At 40.0% G+C, this 24,984-nt stretch overlaps 1 protein-coding gene across 1 annotated transcript in view; it reads right to left on the minus strand.

The window, feature by feature from the left end:
• pemt (phosphatidylethanolamine N-methyltransferase) overlaps positions 1-24,984 on the minus strand; it is a 63,106-nt gene that overhangs the window by 32,074 nt on the left and 6,048 nt on the right. Inside the window, exon 3 of the mRNA XM_068704564.1 lies at positions 5,306-5,421. Coding sequence (XP_068560665.1) covers positions 5,306-5,421 — 116 coding nt within the window. The remainder of the gene's footprint in view (positions 1-5,305; positions 5,422-24,984) is intronic.

Consider the following 24,984-nt stretch of genomic DNA (forward strand, 5'->3'; position numbering starts at 1 on the left):
GTCAATCATGGGCCATCAGAGTGCAAAGACGTAACATCTCTCCGGGTTTCATCAGGCTTGAACACCATCACTACGGGATAAACAGACTCTGCAATACCATGACATCATTGCATGGAAACAGATCAACAGGGGAGTAATCGGTGAAGACTGATTGTTCACAAATTGTTTAACAATGTTAGAGGGTAGAGTCACATTTTCATTTTGTTCTTTAGGGTCACCAGGAGAATTTCACTCATTCTTTGACTCACTCATGCCTGATGTTTGATTGTACACCTCAAGAGCCAACATACACTGCTTCATCTGAATAACAAAGAGGAAGTAAGTCTCAATGCATTAAACTAACCTGGTAGTCAGCAAAAGCATCCATCCAAGACACGATCAAGCATTTTATTTTTATATATTTCTCCCCCAATGTCTTCTAACACATCAACTGTGGCGTGTGTGAGTCACTTGTTAGCGAGAGTGCTTTTAACGCTCTGATGTCACACTCAAATGTAGCCTGCACCGACGATGATGAATGATTCGAGGGTCGTGCGTTGCGCAAGTGTGGTCTTCAAGTAAAAGCATTTTCATTTTGTGTGCACTGTGTTTTGTTACCATGTCTGGATGAAGAGTTTCTGAAAGGCTGAGGGTCTGCTTTAAAGGCGCTCAGTTTGGTTTTTAGTGTTGCCTGTGCATAAAAGAAGGTACTTACAGAGTGTTGAATTTGCATTAAGATGTAACAAGTGATCCAAACTCTTTACAGAGTGATTTCCATTTTGTTTGGCAGTTCAGAATAGCAGTACTTAAATGTGGTGGTGGCAAATAACCGTCTCGGCCTTGTTTCAACACCGCTGTCTAAAAGAAGTGGACACACATTGCATTAAAGCTCATGCTCTTAAAGACTATTCTAACATTGAAATCAGGGCAAACTGCTGCCCTCACTGATGATGGGATTCTTAAACTGGTATGCACACAAGTCATGGCAAACTCAAACATGTCACATACAAACGGAAGTTGTTAGTTTTGGCTCATGCTAATAGTGAGATTCAATGACGTCAACATTGTCAGCATATATATTTCTTACTTTTTTTCCCTGATGGTCTGAACACGTAGCTAAATTTGTTGCTAGTTTTGTTTCTAGAAATAAAGTTGCAAAGAGGGTGTCAAAAACCAGGTGGATACTAAACATAAAGGGAAAAACTGGTGGAGTTGCAGAGTGAATGAGTCTGTTTAAGGTGAATAAGAAAAAAGGTACGTCGTGCTGGTTATGATTTGTATAGTTCACACTAAATACAAATTTAGCCCGGATTTTCCACTCGGCTGCATTTCCAAACCGCACAAAAGTTGTTGTTGCACCAAGGGTGTTGGATGTTTACATCGATACACATAACATGTAGCATGGAGACTGATCTACACAGGGGATAATAGTAAAGACTTGTGGACCAAGGCTGTTATATGAACACATGTACCAACCACAACTTCTACAAGCACGACGGCGCTACGCCTGGTTCAGTTCTTGCGTGTTTTAGCGACAAAACGTAGGACAGAGACCTCATCGGGGATTCCTCCTGGTGAAGGGTCTAGCAGTGCGTGACCCCTGTTGCCAGTCAGTCATGTAGTGTGAACTTTGCTTTCATTACAACAGAATGCCTGCACTCCAAATACGTCTTAAATGGGGGCCGACGTGTGCCAAACTTTGCGATAGAAACGATATAGAAACAATACAAACGATACATGTTTTGTATATATGTATATATTGTTTTATATTGCCAAGCTCTATTTCAGATAGTAAATCCATGGTTTCTATAGTCTTCTGATTGGCACAGTTAATGCTCTAGACAAATATCCACTCTAGGTGTACAGTGGACATGTTTACAGCTTAAAATGCTAAACATTAATGTTCGACCATGTGTCAAAGTACGTGATCTACAGGCCTAAACATTTAGTCAGTAATACAATAGGCAAGAATGCAAAATCATTAATGTAAAAACACGCCTGTTTTACCAGCAGGATCCCACATTGTAGATCCAACATTAATGCCCCATTCTGACTAATTGAGACCATAGATTCCACTTATTTGCCGAAGCGATTTATTTTCTTCAGAATTGCATACATTTGTGAATAAGAAGTTGTGAACTAAAGCTTAAGATAAAATATACTGGAGCAGTTAGGGAGAGCTCTGTCGAGAATTTTTGAAAACTATGTTTTTTATTTTGTTCATTTCATCCTTTTGGATGCTATTTTAAAAATAATAATTTGGACAATTATTATTATTATTGTGTATTTATGTTGGCCGTGTATGCTCCTCATTTCGCAATTGATGTTTTTGTAAATTGAGTTAAGGCTGCTGTGTCTAAAGATAGCTAGACCACAGGCTAATAAAGTTTAGTACTCACACAGGTGCTGGGGCGGATGCAGTTTTGCGTGTGTGCATTAACATACTCTGTGCTGTCTGCAGACGGTGTATTTCCTGCAGACAAAAAATGGCTCTCAATTTAAAACAAAGATTGGGGTTAACAAGACAAAATTGGGTTATGGGGTCTGTGCTGTGAGTCTTATGACGGTCTCCCTTTTGTCAAAGGGAACAGGAAGTGTGACGTAATTGCGGCTCGTCAGACACAAAGAGCGACCGCTGGGCGCTCTGTTAAGTAAGGTGGCCTGGGGAGGCACACTGCTGGGGTTTGGATTGGAAAAGAGATGGGAAACGGGGTTTGTAGGACGGAGATGTGGGAAGGAGGTCAGTGGGTGACTTTCCAGTGAATGAAAAAAACACAGCAGTTTACTACAACCACACTGTCACCTCTGCCACAACACATGTGTGTATTTCTTTTCATTGTATTCTGAGAAAAATAGATGCCTTACATGTCCTCTCTAGTCCTCATGCCGTTCAAAGGCACACATGACATTTCCAGTCCGTCACAGTGGGTATTGTGGTTGCCATGGTTAAACACTGGGCCTCATGAACTCCAAACCTCTTAGATCTATTTAATGTATTCTTTTTTTTTCATGCTAATCAGTTAATTGGCCGAAACACGTGAGTTGGCGCTCCAAGGGAGGACGTCCTCCAATCAACAACCACAATAAAGTAATGACATTGCGTTTGTCCAATGATGATTTCCATATTTCAGTTCTTTTACCACTGTATGTACGAGTGTGATGAACTGGCAGTAAAGCGATGAACACAGTAGCATATTAGAAGATACATTCTTTTAAACACTTAAAATATTACTTAAAGAGTCCAAATTTCCTTTTTCAGATTTTGTCGAGCAGTTAGCTAGCTACTCGCATTGGATGTTTGGAAAAATTTAAATGGTGTGCAATAATTTACACCTTGCATTAATAGCAATATTACTCTTACATCTAGTTTGCTTTTCTAGCAGCTGGCATGCCTGTTGTGCTTGTAGTTTCCAAACATTAAAAGATATTTCTAAATGAGTTTTGGTATATTCTTTTTTTAGCTTTTAATATTTCCTGAGCCTAAACACAGGGGGAGTACACGTGTAACATTTTTACTTTTGATTAATTAATTACTTTAAATGTCTAAATCCCAATTCTCCCATCTCATTAATAGCAAGAATGTCAATTAAACACACGCAGGTATTGAACAAAAAAAAGACTTGTTAGACACCCTTGGAGCTTTCTCTAAAGGTTTCATTCCTATTGAACGTAATCAGCGCAGAGTATCACTGTTGTGTAATTAGCAGATAACAATAGGCTCTCTGTATGCCCTGCATGTCTGTCAAGCAGCCTATAAATCTAGTGGAGCTATAAAAAGAAGGGGCTGTCAGTCAGCTAATCAGCAGGCCAGTGAATCAGTCGATGTATACGTAAGTCAATTAGGTAGACAATTAGGCAGCACAACAATGAAGCTGTACGGTAATTAGTGCATCAATCAGTCTGTCCGTTTGTTGGGATTAGAAACAGCAATCATGTTTTTTTCCAGAGAACCGCTGTAGGTGTGCCGTTTTGAGTGCGACTTCAGGGCAGGAGACGACTTTACTGACGTGAACCACTGTGCTAAACTTTTCTTTAAAGCACAGTTTTGCTGTATCCAAAGAGGGAGAAAGCTCTCTTTAAGCAGGAATGCCCTGATCACGAGTTACATAACATAACATCCACCACAGTCCGATCTGCTGCTGGCCACTGAGCAGCACTGGAGCAGTTTGAGAGTAAGGGCCTTGCTCAAGGGCACGTCATCGGTGGTGCCAGGAAGCCCAACACAGATTCACTGTATCCTTTCTAACCTTAACGCCGCTCAAAACAGACTTGCACATTCGAACCAGACGTCAGTCGAACACAGTTGTTAATCTCTTCAGCGGATGATTTGACTGAGAGAGTGTCATGCCCGACCTGTGGACGACGTGTGGGTCACGTAACACTGTCTATGGAAAATGGGAATGGGAGCGAAGGGTAACATATGTAATGGTGACCTGTTGGATGAAGCGCTGCAGAATAAAAGGCTCTTACTGCTGTCTGTGCAACCCAGCAGGCTATGAAGGTAAACAACATCTTTTATCAGGCCACGCTGTCCTGTGGAAAACCATTTGCACCATGCCAGCACAGCTGGAATGCTCGCAGCTGCTCAAGGCTCAGTGCCCTCACCATCCTTAATGACGGTGCTTTTTGTTTGTGCATCTTTCTCTTCTCTTTTCCTGAGTACATTTTGAACGCAATTATTGGAATTTTCTCTGTCATTACATTGCAATCGTGCATATAAAAGCATTTAAAAGGCTATACAATGTATTTCAAAGAGTTACCCGTTCCGTTCTGAGCAAATTAATTGCTATGTACGGCTACTATTTTTAGTTTCTCATGTTGCGCTGTGTGTTGATAAACATTCTCTTCAGAGGCACAAGAGAAAACTGGCGAGACAATTTATCGCTTCGAAGCAGCTTCTTCCAAAAGTGTTGTTGCCCGGCAACAGACATATCAGAGAAAGGAAAAAAAATGTGAAGAAATAAAATCTTTTGGCACTGGCATACTGTCTATGAGAGGTTTTGTAGAGGATGCTGTGTGACCATTGTGATCCACAGCGGGAGATGTGGGAGCGTGTACTTCCACTGGGTGCTGTGCGATGGCAGGCGTGGGGGTGACACCGGCACATTCAGAACCGTGGGCCCACATTAGGACGAGGAGGAAGGAATAAAGAGCAGCAGTGCGAGAGAAGAAACAAAAGCAAAACAGGAAGATGTCAGAGAAGAAGGGCGACTGAGAGAGAAACAGGCTGGAATTGATCAAAAGTGAGCTGATCTGGATGGAAATAAAGAGGATAAAAAAAAATGACATGAATTGAGCGGAATGAGCAGAAGAGTGAGCGCTTCACCTGTGACTGCGGTACACGTTGAGCAGAATGATGACGAAGCCCAGGCAGTAACAGGCCAGGTAGGGGCTCCCAAAGAGCCTGGAGAGTGTCCGTGTCCGATGCTCCCATCTCGCCACCTGACAAATGACAGAGAGACAGAAAGCAGAGGTCATGAGATGATGGCGTGATCCTTAAAAATCACATCCAGTGGTTGCGGGGGGTTTAGTTTCCTTAAAATACAGAAGGGTCTAGAAAACAATGACTGGAAAAAGACTGCTTTGAAAAAAAAAGTAAAAGCCGTCTTTGTGGCAAACTTTGCAATGAACGTTACTTCAGAGATGAACCTGCATTGACTGATTGATGTTGGCCACTTGGGTAAGTTACAACAAGTTACAAGCATTTATTTGAAGGTTCAACCTGATGAACATAACTCCAATCTTCATTCTACTTTTAGCTCTATTATGGTCTCTGCCAATTCCTGAGGAAAATATTTGTGCTCTATGCAGAGTGGTATACATACCACTTTGCATAGAGCACAAATATATATATATATATATATATATATATATATATATATATATATAAAACTATATGAAAAAATATGCCTTTAAAGTTTTTTGTTCCTAGGTTGACATTATTTAGTTGTTGCCTCCACTCTTTCTGATTAAAAAACTTAAGGCATTCACAATAAGTAAAGAGACATTTTTTTTTTCAACATGAAGCCTGTAGTCATCTCCATCTTCCATCGCTTCAGTTTTTTAGGGAAAAGTTAGCTTGTAACATAGTGGTTGGTGTATGTCTTCATCATTTTAAGCACAGCTGTATCTGTTTAAGTGTTAGCATTGATCAGCAACACAAAGAGTAAAACAGGGACAGAGAAACAGAATGATGTGCTTCCTAGTTCAAAGATATTTCAGACAGCTCAGACTGACAGAGTCTATTCTAGTGGAAGCAAATACTGATGCAACTGTAACCAACCAAATACCAACCAACCAAATAACAGAGGGCTGCAGGGATGACGTATTTTGTTGGCCAACCCCAGAAGTTAGCATCGCACTGGATGAAGCGTGAATGCAATCGCTGACGTTAGGCTATAAACCAACTACATAACATTATAAAACCTGTGCATTATTTCAGGCATCTAGCCATAAACGCTTTTAAAAAACCCATTGACTTTGAGACAAGGGAACCAGAAATGCAAAAATTGATTAAGGTAGACCATAAAAAACTCTCTAATGAAAGCTAGGGACCTGAAGATTAATTTGAGATGCATCTCAACATTGTTTGTCAAGTTGCTCTAGTCATGACTCAGAGATAACAAATAATGAATTGATACAAAATAAATGATGAGAGTATAAAGGGGCTTAGAGCATTATGATGGCCATTTCTATGCTCAATTATGTCTTGTAAGTTGTTGCTGCAATTTTTGGCTTGATACCATTTGTTGTACAGATTTGCTACATCAAACAAAGTGTTACCACTGCTTAACAGACCTTGAGGAACACAATTCAATGAAACATGCTGCGATTTTGTATCACAAACTGTTGACATTGGGATATTTCTGCAAGAATTCCATTTTTTGCGATGATTGGATAGCGAGTGCTTCTGTTCTTGAAACTGCTCAGAAACCCCCCAAGTCTCCCCATTACAGACAAACTGACTGTATGATGATCGCATGCAGTTTTTTGCATGCAGTAAAAAAGTGTTATTTTTGCCTTTCTGCCTACTGGAGTAGGCAGAAAGCGTCTTGGACTGTAAAACTTGAACTGTAAAACCACAGACTATAGACCACAGGCATTCAGGGGATGTATTTACTTTCCTTGGTATATTGACAATTATCGGTAACAATAAAAACACTTTTCATTCACATATCTTGAGGTGAGAGGTCAAGGAACTTAACGCCACGCCAGCTTCCCCTCGCAAATGTCGCCTTACTGGACCATTATTCAGTATGGTTGGTACACAAATGTTGCCATGGCAACACATTTTTTTCTACGCTCAGGGGAGGAAAGAAGAAGAAAAACATGAATAAAAGTGAGAGGAAGTAAACTGTATACAGAGAACGCGAAAGTGTTGGTGTTTGAAAGGAGGTCTTTGGCTACAGCGGAACTACACCTACTCATGTGGCATTCTCACTGATTCTTGAGCTCTGTGTGAAGGCCTGAGGAAGTCTTTTTCAACATATATTCACTGAATTGTTTGACTATTAGTCACTCAGCAGGCTGTGGCAACGACAGGAGGATAAACGCAGTGCTCAAGTGCAATAAGAGGTAGTTGATGAAGCTTTACTTTGGTGAAGAGATGAATGTTCATCTGCCCCCCACTGTAGTCTTCCTTCATATTTACCTTTCCTCCCTATTTCCTCTCTGTCTCCATGCCAAGAGAAGAAGACTGCTGTGGAATGAAACAACGTAGCTGTTCTGTGACTCACCCTAAGACTTCATCCAAATCTTCTCTGCTCTGCTCTTGCGTGCAGAGATGATAAGATTACTAATGCATCTTGATGTTGTAGCTGGGGATGTTAAATAATTAACCATTTACTGAGGAATTTTGACTGATTAACGCTTCCGTTAAACAGTTAAAAGAAATATGAATATTTTTTTAAGAGAGGAGTAAAACTTATCACTAAAAGGAAATTTGCTGGTCCACCTTTAAAAGGTCAGCCCACCTTATGTGAGCCTGAGCCAGAGTTGGTGCTAACTTCGGGGCCAACCCCCTTCGCTTCATGAAGTGTGTGTGTGTGTGTGTGTGTGTGTGTGTGTGTGTGTGTACACGATGCATTAACAGCCATAAAGTTACTGTTGACTTCACACTCATCATCAGACGATGAGACCGAGCACTCGCTAATGTTAATTACACAATACTTAAAATCACATGGACTTACACACTTCTTTGTTGGAAAAGGAAAGTGTCATTGTCATGGGTCACAGTATGTCTAATACATTTTTTTTTCAAGATTTGTGCCTTGCATGCTGGGGTGCTGTGGATGAAGTGCCTAACAAGCCGCTGTAACGATGACTGCAAAACGGGCAAACGAGTCCCCAGTTCACATATGTATGTAGGACATCCTACCTTCCAAAACAAGTCCAATATTAAGATACTTTGGACATGAGGAGACTGAGAAAAGCAGCCACTTTCTCAGTAAGTCTCCACCTCAATTGGTTGAGCTAACAAGGTTGTCAGCTGTGTGTGTCTGCCATAATCTGTCCGGGTCCCTGCCAGTGTGTAGCAAGCCTGTTTTAAACCCCCCCTCCCCTCCGCACACACCCACCAAAGATCTAAGCGAACAGTACAAAATAAACCTGACTGAGGACAACAGAGACCTTCAGGGAGTGATTACAGCATAAAAAGTGAAAGAGAAGAAGAAAACGCAAAGGGTGACCAACAGCTGGGTTGGGTATTATGTCAATGGGTGTTCAATTCAATTTTATGTTTTTTATATTTTGGAATTAAAACATTCCGTTGCTGCATTAAAAGTGCTTACAATTGAATTGTTTTTAAGTTGCTGGTGTACAATTACATTTTTGCATTAAAGATACAAATGGAGTAAATGTATACCTATGTCTCTATTTGTTCAATTTTATTTTACAAAGTTAGGAAAACAATGTTAGCAATAAGTCCAGATTGATGTTGATCCCGGTCATTTCTACACAGTGAGGCCTACAGCTTAACCAAACACTGGTATCATATTGGTACTCAGTATAGGCCAAGACCTAAAGTCCAGGTAAAGAATAGGGACTGGAAAAAATCTGATTGGTGCATCCCAACATTAACAAAAAGATATTTTGACACTGCACAGGCTGCTGTACACTCAAAAGGGCTCAGTTTGCATTTACTTATTTGCGTTTATTTCGAGAGACAGGTGTGGCTAATTTGAAACCCAAGAACACATTTTATGACCCCGTGGGAAACATTACAATCCACCTCCAACAACCACATAAGCAGGCCATCTGTGCGACTACGCTGACGATGGGACTGCAAGCTCCTATCAATCTGGAGGTTTGATGAACCACTGGGTGAGTGAGTACGCTAAAAATACTCAAGTGTTCTGCAGACAGACTGCTGATGGCATTATCAAATCATAAGTAAAGCCATGGGAATAACAGAAGGCGGGGATGAGGAGGAGAGTACAAGGAGTGGCGCCAGCTTGGCAGAACTAGCAGCTCTCAAAGACAAATTCAATTAAGGCTTAGGTAACAGGCTCCACTGCGTACCCATCAGCCCAAATAAATCTGAGGTACAGGCACTTGAATGGGCTTGAGGACATTAGGAAGACATCTGAGGGGGAGGGAGTTCTAAGCAACAAAAACAGGAAAATAAAGCTAAAAATACACCAGATGGTTCCATTGTTACCTAGACTGTGTCACCAAAGTCTATTTTGTTCCGCGATAGTTTTACAATGAACCGAAAATATTTTCCACTTCTCAACGGGTGGGCTGGCTGGCCCTCTACGTGCACATTGATCACAACAGTGATGCGCAAGGTGTAAAAATACTAAAAGTCCTGCATTCAGGACAAAATATACTCAAAGTGCCAAAAGTAAAAGTATACTCATCATGTAGAATGAATGATTTCAAGTAATATATTTACGGTAATCATTGGATTATAATTATGATGCATTAATGTTGTGCTGGGCAGTATGACCAAAGATCAGTACCACAGTATTTTTAAAGAATCTGGCGGTTTTACTGGATATCTCGGTAATATTATTATTATTACTTTGTTTTGCATGACTGGAGTTTATGGTGGCCTATTCTACGGTCAGGAGTACATAAAATACAAAAAAACATTCTAAAGTCATCATGTATATATATTCCAAAATGCTTTGTGCTGAGGGGATAGACGTTGCCAGTGTTGCACCACTGGCAACAACAGCTGGTAAAGGTGGAGGTCATTTTAACTACTTTATATACTTAATAATTAGGCTATATACAACTTAATAAAAGACTATCGTTTATTAGTTGATTTACATTTTGTATTGCAAAGTATCCTAACTAGTAACTAATACTGTCAAATAAGGACAAATAAAGGACAACATTTCCCTCTGAAATGTAGTGGAGTAGAAATGAAAAGTTACATTTAATAGACAAACTCAAGTAAAGTACTAAGCATCAAATTGTTAACAGGAGCACACAGCTCTTCATAGAGGCTCTTTATTTTGGTCTCAAAGTGAACCAGATTGATGAATTTAACTTTACAATGTACAAAAGATTTTAGAGGGTCCGAGATTCACGCCCCATAATCTCACAAAAACCTGTGGGAAACACCGCACCTTCACCTCCACCTCATCACACCCGTGGTCACGCGTCGTGAATACACTCACTGCCAACAGAAACTAATGTACGACCTATGTAATAAAAATGTGTGAAAAAGGTAGATAGGCGTACTTCCAGTTTAAGTAAACCTTCCGCCCCTCCAGTGTAAATGTATCCAGCTTGGACTGTTATTCTATCAGCCTGATCAACAGCTGGTGGTCGATCAGTTGAACACGGGCACAAAAGCAGACACACACACACACACACACACACACACACACACACACACACACACACACACACACACACACACACACACACAGCCAAGAGCATTAATGCAGGGATGTGTGTTGTCAAGGAGTAACGAGAAGGGAGAACAAGAACATAGACGGATCACATGCGCATCAGCGACACTCTTGATTAAATCCTCTTCAATTCAGAAAACACTGGTTGAATATTTAAATATCTTTGGATTTATGGAGATTTTGTCAACGGCAGATACTGGGAGCACATGCTCTTCCAAATAAACAAACTAAATATAGATAAACATGGATCAAATGCAGGGGACAGGACATATTCATTTTTAGCCACCTTAGCAGTGTGGCTCTACGGATGGCAATGTTGTCTGTCAGTCGAGTTTAGTCCAGACTGAAACAAATATTGGATGGATTACCGTGATACTTTGTAACAGACATTCATTGTTGTATTCATGTTCCCAGAGGATGGATCCTTATGATTTTGGTGTTCGCTTGAATTTTTCTCCAGTGCTACCAGGAGGTTGACGTTTGCGGTTGTGAGGGACATGTTTATATTGGATGCTATGAAATTCCATACAGACATGTTCCCTCAAGATGAATTGAAACAACTTTGGTGTGAATAACCAGACTTTTCAATTAGCACCGTCTTACGATCATTTAAGTTCTAATAGTTTGGTTTATGACCAAGCAAATGTTAGCATACGATTACATATAAATTTACAAGTCTGAAAAATACAGTTGATAGCTGTTGTAGACTGTAGAAGTCGTGTTGCTCTCTGGAAGTAAACATTGGCCTCTTTGTAAATCATGGCAACTGCTGGCCGGCTAGCAATGATGCATGGGGATGGAAATTTAGCGTTACCATAGTCTGATTCCTGGTGTGTCGGTGACCCCCTTACCTTTAGCCAATTGCCACAATCAGGTCAAAATATCCCCCTCACTCACATCTTGGTTCATGGAACGGTATTCAAACATCTGTGGCTGAATTTACACAGTATTTGCACTCGACATTCATGGTTCCAAGTGGATTAAGCGTCAAATGTTTGTAACCTCTTGACATTTCTTGTCAAACTGTTGCCCATTTTGCCCCCATCATGCCAAAATGTTCAGTTGTTCAGGTAAACATTTAAATAATGTTTAATGGAATTGAAAACAAATCATGGTCCACTAAATTCATGCTTTTCAGAAGATGAACCCTTGGAAACGGAAAAAGGAGTTTACTCTGAGTAGTTTTACTGGTTTTTTTAATATACAGTAAATATGTCATCTCGCAATAACCATCATTTAATTCTGCCCTTAAAACATCCCTTTCATGTGAGTTAAAGCCATATGAAATCATGATCCCTGTTGTTACTGCGTACATTCCGCCTCCAGACACAGGCAGAAGGTCGAATCTATTATATCACCTCGATTATGTCAGTGACGATGATTCAGCTGAAATGCTTGCAGGCTGTGAAATCGCAAACTGAATACATTCAAATGTCAAGATTATGGCCCCAAATGTTCTCCTTGTAACAGTTTTACTATAAAAAAAAAATCTAAATGAACTGGACCAAATGAAAATATATTAAAGGAAATCAGTGTTGGAAATGCCTAAAATGCACTCTATAGCAACCATCAGGGTTCAGTCACAGACTGTGGCTTGTTTGTTATGGATACATTTATGTGACTATAATCACTTGGTACAGAAACAATTCAGTCACACTGAGGCGGCTTCTTGACTCTGATCATCTGGCTTTGTAAAAAAGCTCAGGATATACAGACCATTTAGCGACCTGTGGTCAGCACAGTGGTTAACAGGAATCTTTAAATTTTATAAAGCATGAAAGCCTTGAACCTAAGGGGATCGACAGACTTACCCAAACTATGATAAGGCTCCATGTTTGTTTTACTATGTCAACTAATAGTATGCACAGGAAAGTCAGCAACAAAATTAGAGTGGGCAAAGAATGTATATACTGTCAGACAATATAGATCTGTTCGACATTTTACCAAACTGTGGTAGCTGTACCTTTAATATCTTGTGTATCGGGTCATTGTGGGCAATGCTGTGAATCAACGGCCACGATTGATTTTTGGCAATATTAGATTTTCATATGGTTTATGCATCATTAAGATTATGTACTTTGACATCCAGGTATTTATTTTGCAGGCAATCCTGTCTGACAATTTACTAAATTATTTTTTTTTCAGATAATGGATTAGATCAAAATATTATAAATAACATATTGATAATGTCTTTTAAAATCACGGCTTGTCAAACAGTTTATCTGTTCGGCCCATCTCTACGAAATAGCTGCTGAACAACCCAAAGTAAATTTACCTCAAGACAATCTGTAACATAACACTGCCAGAACAAGAACAACATTGGGTGGGTACATTTGAGGTCAGATCACTCTTGCAATCAGTGTAATTGCGTCCAATGAATTAAAACGTGAAATGTTTGATGAATGATGTGAACTGAATCTTTCGTTCCTCACTGAAGAAATGAATATCTATCTCAATGTCTCTGACCTGACTGAACCAAATACATATGTACAATAAATACAATAATAATATGGTTAATGACTAAGACCTTTATCTTTAGGTCATCTTCAGTATCACTGTCATTTAAGGTCAAGCAGCATTTTCAGGTTAATTTTCAGGTTCATACATTTACTCTGGGTTTCTATGAGAACATGTTTCCATTCCTTAATGTTCAAAGAACACGTCCATTTCCTCAGTGTCTGTCAACACTTGAAATGATGAAGGCACTTGCGAATGACAAGGTAGTACAAAACATAAACCGGACTTTAGTGTTTTGTTTTCACCTCTTTACTTAAGATTTAATTTAACCTAATCTTTTTACACAAAATGTACCAAAACAGGCCCTCCGTCCCTAAAAGAACAGCAGAGTCTGCTGAAACATGTATTCACTTCTGTCGGACCGCTACGAGATACTGGGCTGAGCCTCATGGTTATAGCTACTTTTTCAGTGGCGTCCTTGTTCGGTGCATCACGGTCCCTCTTCTCTTATCTTCTCCAGCCTTCCTCATTTGTGTCCGCAACCGTAATGTTAAGCCCCGACTGCTGCCGCCTCTTTACAATACACTTGTACGTCTCTGAGTCATCCTCTCAACGGCCTCTCTTGGGCGACAGAATAATAGTTTTGAATTTATTCGCCCTTGATTCTAGACATGTATTTGTGTTGAGAAGCCGTGAAAAAGCACATTTTGCTCAATGAGTCATCGTGAAGTGAACAAGTTTAATATGACCGCTGTGTTAGTATCGATTGCCAACGTGTACATCCAGCACACACAGCTACATCAGCTCCAACTCCTAAGAAAAACAATATCTCAGTTGGATCTGCAGTACTAGAAACCATTTTACATTGCTAACCTTTTTGGCACGGACATCAGAAACAACAAATGGTTTAATCCAAGGACGGTTTATTACAATGTGGGTTTTATTTAGTACTTTAGTCGGTTAAAACTATCTTAAAATTTTGTTGGAGACGGACAGCTTCAGCTCTATGAGACCACTGCAGCAGCAGACGTGGACTGCATGAGCTGAGGAGTATCTGGTTCCCGTGGATGTAGGTCACTGGGCAGCACAGACCTGATGACTGGAGACCAACTCCATATGCAGGGTGACGATCAGGTGACGTTTAACATGTTGCTCGCTCCGGCAGGTTGATAATGCATGCACTGAGTGGCTTCTATTTGTTCACCTGAGGCTGACCTCTGCTTGTAAGGGCATAGTATGAGTTACTGAAAAAAGTGGAAAAAAATAAAACAGTAATCGGGATCATCTGATGAAGCCAAAGGGAAAAACAATTAAATAAACGCTACTGGGTCAACTGTTGTGTTGTTTTTTTGAGCGCGTGTTCCCAAAACTAAAGACATCAGCAAAAGTGTTTTAAATGGATTAAATGGTAGGCTTTATTTTTCTAACCCTAACCCACCATACATTTTATCGGTGGGCGTGTAAGAGGCTGTAACCATCATGGCCAATCACATTCGCCATTATCACCATCCCATTTAAACACGTGGGCTCTCCATGTCATGACGGCGAAAACATATTATTATTGTCTGGAACATGCAGGGGGATTCCAATATGAATCCAGCCACTTAAATACACCGCCGAGAGCAGACGTTGTCTTTTTTTTTTTTTTTAAGTTGAAATAGAAGTAGATGTAGTAATAGTGCAGGATGTGATGTCTCATCACAGTGATCCATTCAATACGTTAACTGCTGTTAAATACCACAACGGGGCCATCAATAAAATTAAAGTAGAATAAGATGAGATCACGCCAGCTGGGACAACACATTGGGCCAGACGCGTTCATTTTAATCACCTCATGTAAAGTCCTCCAGGACCATATTTGTGAGGTTAGAGAGGTTTCCATGGATGCGCCTTCACCTAATAAACAGTCACCTCTAAACCCCAACCCAAAACCCTTTCTAAAAATAGTCACTCACACACACACACACACACACACACACACACACACACACACACACACACACACACACACACACACACACACAGCTTTCAAGCTCTGACACTTTAATGCACAGTAATCATCTGACTCAGTGTTGCTAATCATTATCCTAAATATAACTGCCATTAAGTTTGTCTTCTAAGACAAAGGCTGCCATGTGCGCAGCAACACTCATGCGTCAGACCATAAAAATAATCAGACTGACTGATTGTTGGGTTTCATCCTGCTAGAAACTACAGCGGTAGCATGTAAAGTAGGGTTCCATTATAGACCAAATCTACAGTGTTGCTATGCATAAATGATGTTCCTTCTGCATGTTAATCTGATCTGCAAGTCTGAGGATGACTTGTAATATCTCAAGATACCTTCAAAAGTGATTTACTCTGGGATTTTCTGCACTTTCGCATCAGGAATCTTAGAATAGGTCATGGAATAGGTGAAACTTTTTCTTTGTTATTAGAATAAAGTTTTCAACTAAAAATACAAATGAAATGGCCGGCGTCACTTATCAGGAAATAATGGCTTTTCGGTAAATGTTGGAGATGTTGAAAGCCAATGACTCATTCTTTCTCTTGTATTATTCCCCTTATACTCCATGCATTTTCATTTCTGCTCCTTTGTCGCCTCAGTTTATTTTTCCTCCTTTCTGCCGTTCTTACACTTTAAGCCACACAAGGTCCCTGTGCCTCCTCCTGCACACTTTGCTTTTAGTCTCACTTTTCTCTCTTTTCAATGCAATTAAGAGTTTGTAAATAATCAGAGATACCCCTGGAGGTCACATTGACATCATGTTGACGTCACTTTCCCCGTTGTTTTATGATCCCTTTGACTCTGGAGGGTTTTTTTTATACCGTTCCTCTTCTTTTTAATTTCTAAAGGCACTCCTGATGAAATGAAACACCTATCCCTTTCCCTTTTCTCCCTGCTTCACTCTTTTAAGTCTCTTCTTCTGCTCGTCCAAACATCACTCGTTCAGACGTCATTGCTCTGCCCAAGGCCGAGTCAGGACTTCTCTGGCCCCCCTCAGACAAGACCCCTCTGAGAAACGGAGCACAACATGGGAGCCTTACATCGCTGACGCTATGTATGCACCGCTTCTGCCTGCATGTAGACCAGAATCTAATCTGCTGACCTCTCATGGAGCGCTGCTCTTGATTTCTGGAACTGCAAACGTTCGGTGACAGTCTTAGCTGTTGTTCGGGCTGGCACATTCTAATGCCTCTAATCCATCACATACACTGATCTTAAACATGGCATTTTAATTTGCCAACCCAATTGTAAAAGATAATGACACAGTTTTTAATTAGCTATTAATATAAAAACCATGCTTATTCCTGACTGATCAGAACTTCTGTAATCAACAGACCTTATTTATTTATTTTAATTTACTCATTGAAACATTCACAGTAAGGTTTGTCAAGACGTGTGATAATGACGCTTAGTATAAATAAAGATAAATACACTACTGATCCGGATTAGTCTGTGCAATCAATTTAAAAAAACCTTTTAACAAATGTTGAAGTAGACCTCTCAGCTGAGATTCAAAAAGAGATTCATTCATATAGCATACGGGGGCGGGACTGATACAAACGGAGAGAGAATGTGCCTATTATAACGCTGACATTGTTTTGAATAGGGGGCCAAAGGTTGTGAAATGTACACGCTAGGGCTGCACAATGAAAAGAATACTAATCGTGATCACGATTTTGGCCTCCCAACAAATAAATAAGCATGATCGACCGCAATATTAACGTCTAAACTGCAACAACAGCAAAGAGCAGACTTGCAAAACAAAAATGTCCTGAATTCAGGTGAAGAAGAACCTCACTTATCTTATTATCTTATCTTATCTTGTCTTATTTTCATGCAATCATTCGTTAATTAGCAGGAACGTGAAAGGAGTGCTGTGTTGATTTCATTTTGGGTATAAAATGTTGGTACGATTTTCATTTTGCCTGGAGATGCACTGTGAATAAGGACCAGTCTTATTATTTAACACAAAGCTTTGTGCATTAGCGGTAAAGTGGCACAGCGTGGATGTGAAATCAGTGCTGTGTTTATTCAAATAGGAAAGTGGCAAACCTTTAGACTTTTTCAGGCAATTTATCTAAGCCATTAATGCAGGACTGGAGCAGTGTTTTGAAGGTCAGCAGAATATAGCTCGCGCAGCTTTCTTCTAGTTGCACAGTTAGTTCCCACATTCTGTTATCTTAAGGCCTGATGTCATGGCCACGTAATTCTAGCGGAGATGTCAGAGACCAGCGATATAAAACACAAAAGAACAAGCTGCCCACTCTCCTCCCAGCAGCTCAGTGTCAGCGTGACATGGAGCCCCAGACCAGATCTAATCATTTACGTCAGATTTGAGTAGTTTAAGATACCTGCAGAGGCTGGGAGAGGGGCAAACCTAATCGGCCCAAACCACAGTGGAAATGCCCTAACCTAAAACCTATTTAATGTTGACACGGAGAGGCACAGACAGTAACGTCACACACACACACACACACACACACACACACACACACACACACACAATGTCAGTGTAGAAGTTCATCAGCCCAAGTGAAGGAGACTTAAAGCTTGTATGTATTACAACTGCAAGTCCATAATAAGCCATGGCGAAATAAATTCAAAAACATTTGGAACAACTGACTTAAGAAGACGCTTATTATATTGTTATTAATTCTCATGCATGATGCTCAGAGTGATCACAATTACCGTTTTTTTTTTGTTTCCCCCTAGCACAGTCCTGCTCATAACGAAGATAACAGTTACTGGAGGAACTGAACATTATTGGAGGTTGCATGAACTTGCATTATGATGCGTTCATGCTCTACTCAGTAAAAATGAACATTGGGCGAAGGTAAATTATAACGGTATCACGATGTATTGAAATGTAATCTTGTGAAATAAAGTTTTTGGCAATAAACTTGAATTAATACATTTGCTTGAAAGCGATGTTTTCACGGCAACATAAAAAATATATTATTGGGGGAATTATGACCTGAACACAAATAACCAAAAAAAGAAAATAAAGGAAATCGAAATCCGCAGGTCAGACTTTTAAAAAATTGAAAACAAGAAAATTGCAGTCGCCGCATCTCTTGGCCCACTCTTTGTCTGAACTAAAATAAATAAATAAAACAAGGCTGTAATTTTCCAAAATAAATTCAGTAATTACAATCTAAGAATTGGAGCTTTTCAGTTTTCTTAGTGCAATCCTCTGCACACAGACAGCGGCTTATTTAACCGGCTGATAACTGATGCCATGCTGAACACACTCAGTCAAAAACTGAAGCTGAAAAAAGTCTGCCTCCACGCCACAGAGTGATGCCACTAGAAGGGCCCATTGTGTACACGTAGAAAGGCCCACATGTGTTTTTTTACAGCAGAAACATTTACAGGTTTCCATGTCAGCAGAGGAAAGGGAAACGAACAAAAGAAGAAGAAAAGTACTTCTAGCTGCCTCTTGCAACTTTGGTGATAAGCAAGGTGTTCTTTTAGATACCAGCGTGATACCTAAATATAGCACCCACACCAAAATAATACTTTTTTGAGGAACTTTTTCTCCTTTTTTTTCAAAATAGGTAGAACTTTTGAAATGCATCAGTGTTTAATTCTGTACTGCAATGTATCTTAATCTACCTCTAATTTAAAAAAAAAAAACATTTCATGAAAGCAGATGGAGGCTAAAGAGATCCAGACAATCCAGACACTGGATTATATACTTGGACATTCTGTGTATTTTGAGACAAAAACTTGAACAGTCAATTTGAATAATTTAGAACAGAAAGTATGCACATTCACGTTTCTGTCTGGCTGACGATTGGTGGACTGAACGTGCTGCTGCTCTCCTTCAATCACTGCTTCAACCACTCGCAGTCGAATGAGCCACATGAGCCACATTCACTGAGAGACGCTGGTGACTCTCTTAAGAGTGAAGAACTATACGGTCTGCTTGAAAAGTCTCCCTGGCCCTCCAGCTATTTTTGTTGCACCTGTTAGACAGTTAAGAAAGCTTCTTGACATGACAGTTTTATATTTTCTCATTAATCAGTGTGTGTCATAATTAAACATAATGACACCAAATTTCACCAAATTACATAATGTCATCAAATTTCAGATCCGTTAGAGATTTAAACGTTAACGTGGTGTCATAATTAAACATAATGTTAATTTTGTTGTCCATGTGGGACAACAAAATTAACATTATGTTTAATTATGACACCACGTTAACGTTTAAATCTCTAACTCTTCACCCAAAATCAGGACATTGCAATATATATACCTATGAAGACTACAAAATGATAAGAAAAAAAGTCATACTGTACATATAAAGATTATGCCACAGTACGATTTAGTACGACAAGGGAAGACTACTGAGGACAACTTTCATGAAGACACCATGAAGCATTTGTATGTATTTCTAACCTTTCTTGGACAACATATTCGGGCTGAAGAGGGAGTGCTACATGTGACGGGCTGACCTGCTAAGTGGAGAGCAGGGCCATCCTTCAATCAGAGGAACGGCGGTTCGATCCCCGGCTCCACTAGTCGTATGTCAATGTGTCCTTGAGCAAGACACTTAGCCCCAAAATTGCTCCCGTAGCACAGGTGCCTATGGTGTATAGATAGATACTGAATTGTAAGTCGCTTTGGATAAAAGCGTTTGCTAAATGACTGTAATGTAATGTGACTACCTCTTCTGTCCCACTCCAGCCCGTGTGAGCCAGTGGTGGGGAATCTCTTTGGCACACATGGAAGCGGTGCGTGTAATGCATTAAGAGAATAACAAGAGAATTAGACCATTTGCGGACTAGTTGAGATGGTGGGGTTAAATTGGGCAGGGGTACACAGGTCTACACTATTCTTACTTTTTAAGTAAGTGGATGGATCAGATCACCAGCGCTTGTGTTTGCGCCATAGTTTATTAGAAGTGAACGTAGTCGTCTGGACGTCATCCATTGGTTTTTGGACCGCGGTTTTGAAGCCTCAATTTAGCCATCGCCATCTTGGATTTTGGTTGTTAGCATCTTGGTGTTTTTGCAACCAGTGAACAGAAGTGACCATAGTTGGACTGCATAGGAGTGACGGCATAGTAGAGAAAAAAAAAACGCCCTAAAGCCTACCATGCTTTATTGTCTACCTACTCTAAATGGATCATCATTTACTGAATAAACATGATGCTGTATTAAAGAAGACTTGAAACTCAGATATTGAGACCATAAACTCATGTTTACAATGTTTACTGAGGTAATAAATCAAGAGAGAAGTAGAGTAATTTCCTCATAGACTTCTATACAACCTGACTTATTTTTGCATCCAGAGGAGTCGCCCCCTGCTGGTCAGTAGAGAGAATGCGAGTTTAAGGCACTTCCGCACTGACTTTACTTTTAAGAAGTTGCCGCCTGGTTCACGCTGGCTGAAGGTCCGCTCTCTGGAGCCTTATATTATTCTATTCCTCCTTATCTTTCCCTGGATGTAAGATTTTAATGTTAATATCAAGATTTTCTGTCCATTATCAGGAACGATTTGACAATCATCATAGCCATTGTAACACAGCAGTCACTATCTGGAGGTATGTTGAAATATAGAGACAGTAGTTGGACTGTCAGAGGTATGACAGGACACACACACACACACACACACACACATATATATAGAAGACAATACATCAGCTTGCCACATGACACTCATCACCACAGCTATCACCGCCGCAATCACGAGAAGTGACTGATGATACCCCCTGCATCACTGCAGTGCACAGGTGTAATTAGCATCAGTCTAATGACAGCGCTGTGCTGTGATGGCTCCCTGTGACAAAGTGCATCTGCACCGTATTCATTGACCAAAGCTATACTACAATGACAGTTGTCCTAAAATTAGATAGAAAAAAATCTACACATATGGCCTTGCTAACAGTATCGCAGTATACATACTGTATGTAGCCCTAGTGTCAAAGCCAAATCATTAAAGAAGAAGTAATATCACATGACTGATCAGCCTCCTGAACACAAATTAATAAATCATTTTATTTGTAGTCTTTGGGTAAGCACACCACAGCATGTTGATATTTTGGGCATAGTTTAAACCATCATGTCTGTCTGTGTGTGAAAAGATAGTCAAGTAGTGGTAATTGAGAGCTGGTACGTCCTGATCTTTGTCCCCCTACATGTACCCCTAAACACAAACACACACACACACACACACACACACACACACACGTGCGCATGCACGCACACCAAAATATAACACCAATTGAAGGAACAGACCTTGCTATGTGTCTGTGTTGTGCGAGTAGGAACACTGTGTTCAGTACAGATATACCTTGCTTGTTATAGAGCAGCCGTGGAGTCCCCTTTCTTGTAAAAATAAACTGGAATTAAAACAGATTTCTATGTAGATTTTATGTAATGGACCGACACAAAATAGTCAAATTTGGTGAAGTGAAAAAATTCTCAAAATTAAAAAATGCTAAGTGTCTTAAATCTATTATTACAAAATGTAAATAATATAGCACCACAACAAGCCTTTCAACAGAGGACCTATTTTGTTTCAACAATTTGGAGTATTTTGTGTAGGTCCATTAAATACAAATAAAAATCCATTTTAGTTCCAGGTTGTAATGCAAAAAAATCCAATAAACAAGGCCATGGGTGTTGGATACTTTTGCAAGGCACTGTATATAGTGCATGTGCGTTTAGAGCACTCAAGTGATACTAAGGTGGGAGAGATTTCCCCTCAACCAGAACACTGATGTTGGGGCCTCCATGAGTAGCTAAATAATAATGCTAAAAAATGACAGCGATTATTTCACTAAATGCATGTGGTGCATTTCGGTGTTGTTTATTTGTCTTGCACTAGTGCATAAAGGCCTCTAAGCCAATTATTCAATTCCCAATAGTTGGGCACCAGCAAAATGTAGAAACCATCCTGGAACACAATGACTGGCTTAATGAGACCCAACATGAAATGCCTCCTCTCATGTTGTACCACAAGGTAATCAGCATGCTGGGTTGTTTCATTCTGCAGAGCATCTTCAGCCTCGTGGTCACAATGTCAGCAGCGTCCCCGGTCATTTCAACCATCTCTTATTTTGAGAACACGACTGACGGGACAGCGTGCCCCTCACACTGCTAAAAAAGCAAGCTTCCTCCTCACTCACAGAGTCCTGGCTAAATCAGGGAAGGGAGAAAGAGAGGAGGTGCAAGAGATAACTGAAAAGATTAGACATATAAGAGCCATATAGACAGCCTTGAAGATGTTTGAATGTGTGCAGGTATAAAATGTCAAAGACAGGCCTGAATGAGACACAACTCTGGAGCATGCCTCATGAAGTTTATAGGGTGCATTGTCATTCCCATTAAAAGAAAATAAAGGCAGTAGGCTGGAACTAACAATCTTTTTTTTTTATTATTGATTAATCCATCAATTATTTGTATAGATTAATTGGTTAATAGTTTGATCTATAATGTTAAAGATAAACCAACCACATTTACAAAGGTGAAATCTTAAAGCTGCAACAATTTATTGCTAAAATGCTCTAATTTCACAACATCAGCCATATCCTCTGGTCTCGTGTTTCACAGTGTTTGTCTTGGCCTCCACACACACACACACACACACACACACACACACACACACACACACACACACACACACACACACACACACACAGCAGAGCAGAGACAAGTGAAGTGACGATAACTTGCTGACGGATTATGTGCTTTTGTTTTTAACTGAGCTAGACCATGGAATATTAGGTTAAAACAGCTTGGTTTTGTTGTTGTTCTCCATGAAGTTTTTTGAACTTGATGTAATATAGCCATGGCGTTTCACGCCGGACTCCACTTACTTACGAAAATAGCCTTTTAAATCCTACATTGGTCACCAGCAGCCGGTCATATTGTGTGCTCTGATTATCTTAGCATGTAGTTAACACACTCCTGGTGGAAGGAAATAGCGGGAGTTAACAGGGGAGCCAGCTTTAAAAGTGACTTATTTTCTTTTGTGCTGTGAGTGCTGTTAAGTGGACCTAATTTATGCCAATGTGAAGACTGGTTCATGTGGATTTGGAAAAGTAACTAATAAATATTGAGAAAAGTAAAGATTTATGAAACTTTAAAGTGTTAAATTTGAGAATGGAATTTGGTGTGGTGGTAGGGGATAGAAAGAGTATTTCATTGGATTAGCAATAGGAATAGAATAGAAATGTTATTGAAAATGATTATAGAAAGAAAGCCTATTGTAACGTAAAAAGTTGGTGTTGTGTTTTCAGCTTGTTTCTGCAGCCCCAAATGACCAAGATTTCAAAATAAAAGTTCTTTATTTACGATTAGAGTGAAACATTGTCATTGGCAAATGATCCAAGGATCCAAGACAACCTAAATACTGCAAGTTGAAATATAATATAACATAAAATACAAAAGAATTTGCTAATACCAGTTCAAAACTGATTTCAGATGACCAAACAGAGCAAAAAGGAGAGGGAATCTTGGACTTACAGTTTGCCATGAAGCCAGAAGAAACTATGAAAAAAACCCAGCCTATTATCTTTACATTCAAGTTGGAACATTCCAGCCTTTTGTAGCACTAAAATGTGAAGCCTTCAGCACTATCAGGAGCACGGTACCAGCACAGCACATGCAGCACACAGCACACAGAGGGCCATGAAACAAGGTGACAGTGTGACCTGCAACAAAGGATGGTGAGAGATGTGTTTCGCCACTCGCTTCAAAATACCATCAACATAAACGAACATGTTCCTTGGACCGGGTGTGCAGGGCGAACGCTACAAGTTAGCTCCCTAATAAAAACCCTTCTCAAACCCCATCCCCATCCAAAACACTCCCACCTTCCAAGAACATTTTAGCTCGAACAGATGAGATGAAAAGAACTCTTATCGCCTGCCTCTCCAAATAAATTCTATCCATCCTAATGCTGTTTGCCTGAACAACCACCATCACAGCCACTTACAGGTAACCTTTCAGCGCAATGCACAAAAATAAAGAGTGATTTGGGATCAGGTGTCGGAGCTAAGAGCTACTCAGTGACATTTGCCGCAAAGCAAATAATTGTCGTCTCTTTTGTAAAGTGAGAGCTACTGTGTGATGAGCATGTGGGCTGCCGGGCTGCTGCAGAGTCAATTGTCAAATGAGTCGCCATTAACGGCTAGTGAAATGACCAATTTCAGAAGCAGCGGGTAAATTATGGCAATTTTAGCCCATCATCATACATTTTTGAGCTCATACAGTCTTAATCATGAGCAATGGCATTGTGAGTAATGGTGCACTTTGACCACGCATGACAGAAAAGTGACAAGTAAAAGAACGTCGGTGAGGAACACAGACAGAGGATTAGAGATGGGATTTTTCTTCTCATATGACTACTTTAAGTTAATTGCAGTTTTATTTGAAGATCAAAGCATAACTGAAGAATTGGGATGATTGGTAAATCTCCATCGCTGAGGAAGACGTGACTTGAATTGTATGACTCAAGTCTGCAAAGCACTTGATATGTTGAGCATATCTGACTGAAAATAAAAGAGATCCTGTTCGTCCTACGTCTTTGTGCAAATGATCCCCAAGGACTGAGTCGTTAAGCTATCAACACCCACAACACCGACATGATTTATGGCCTGATAACTGTGCAATATTATGTAATGTATAGTCTATTACATATTTACTATAATCGGTCCTGATTGCC

The sequence above is a fragment of the Cebidichthys violaceus genome, unplaced genomic scaffold, assembly GCF_023349555.1.
Source record: "Cebidichthys violaceus isolate CVI_PGR_0920_01 unplaced genomic scaffold, fCebVio1.0.p SCAF_95, whole genome shotgun sequence".
Lineage (NCBI taxonomy): Eukaryota > Metazoa > Chordata > Actinopteri > Perciformes > Stichaeidae > Cebidichthys > Cebidichthys violaceus.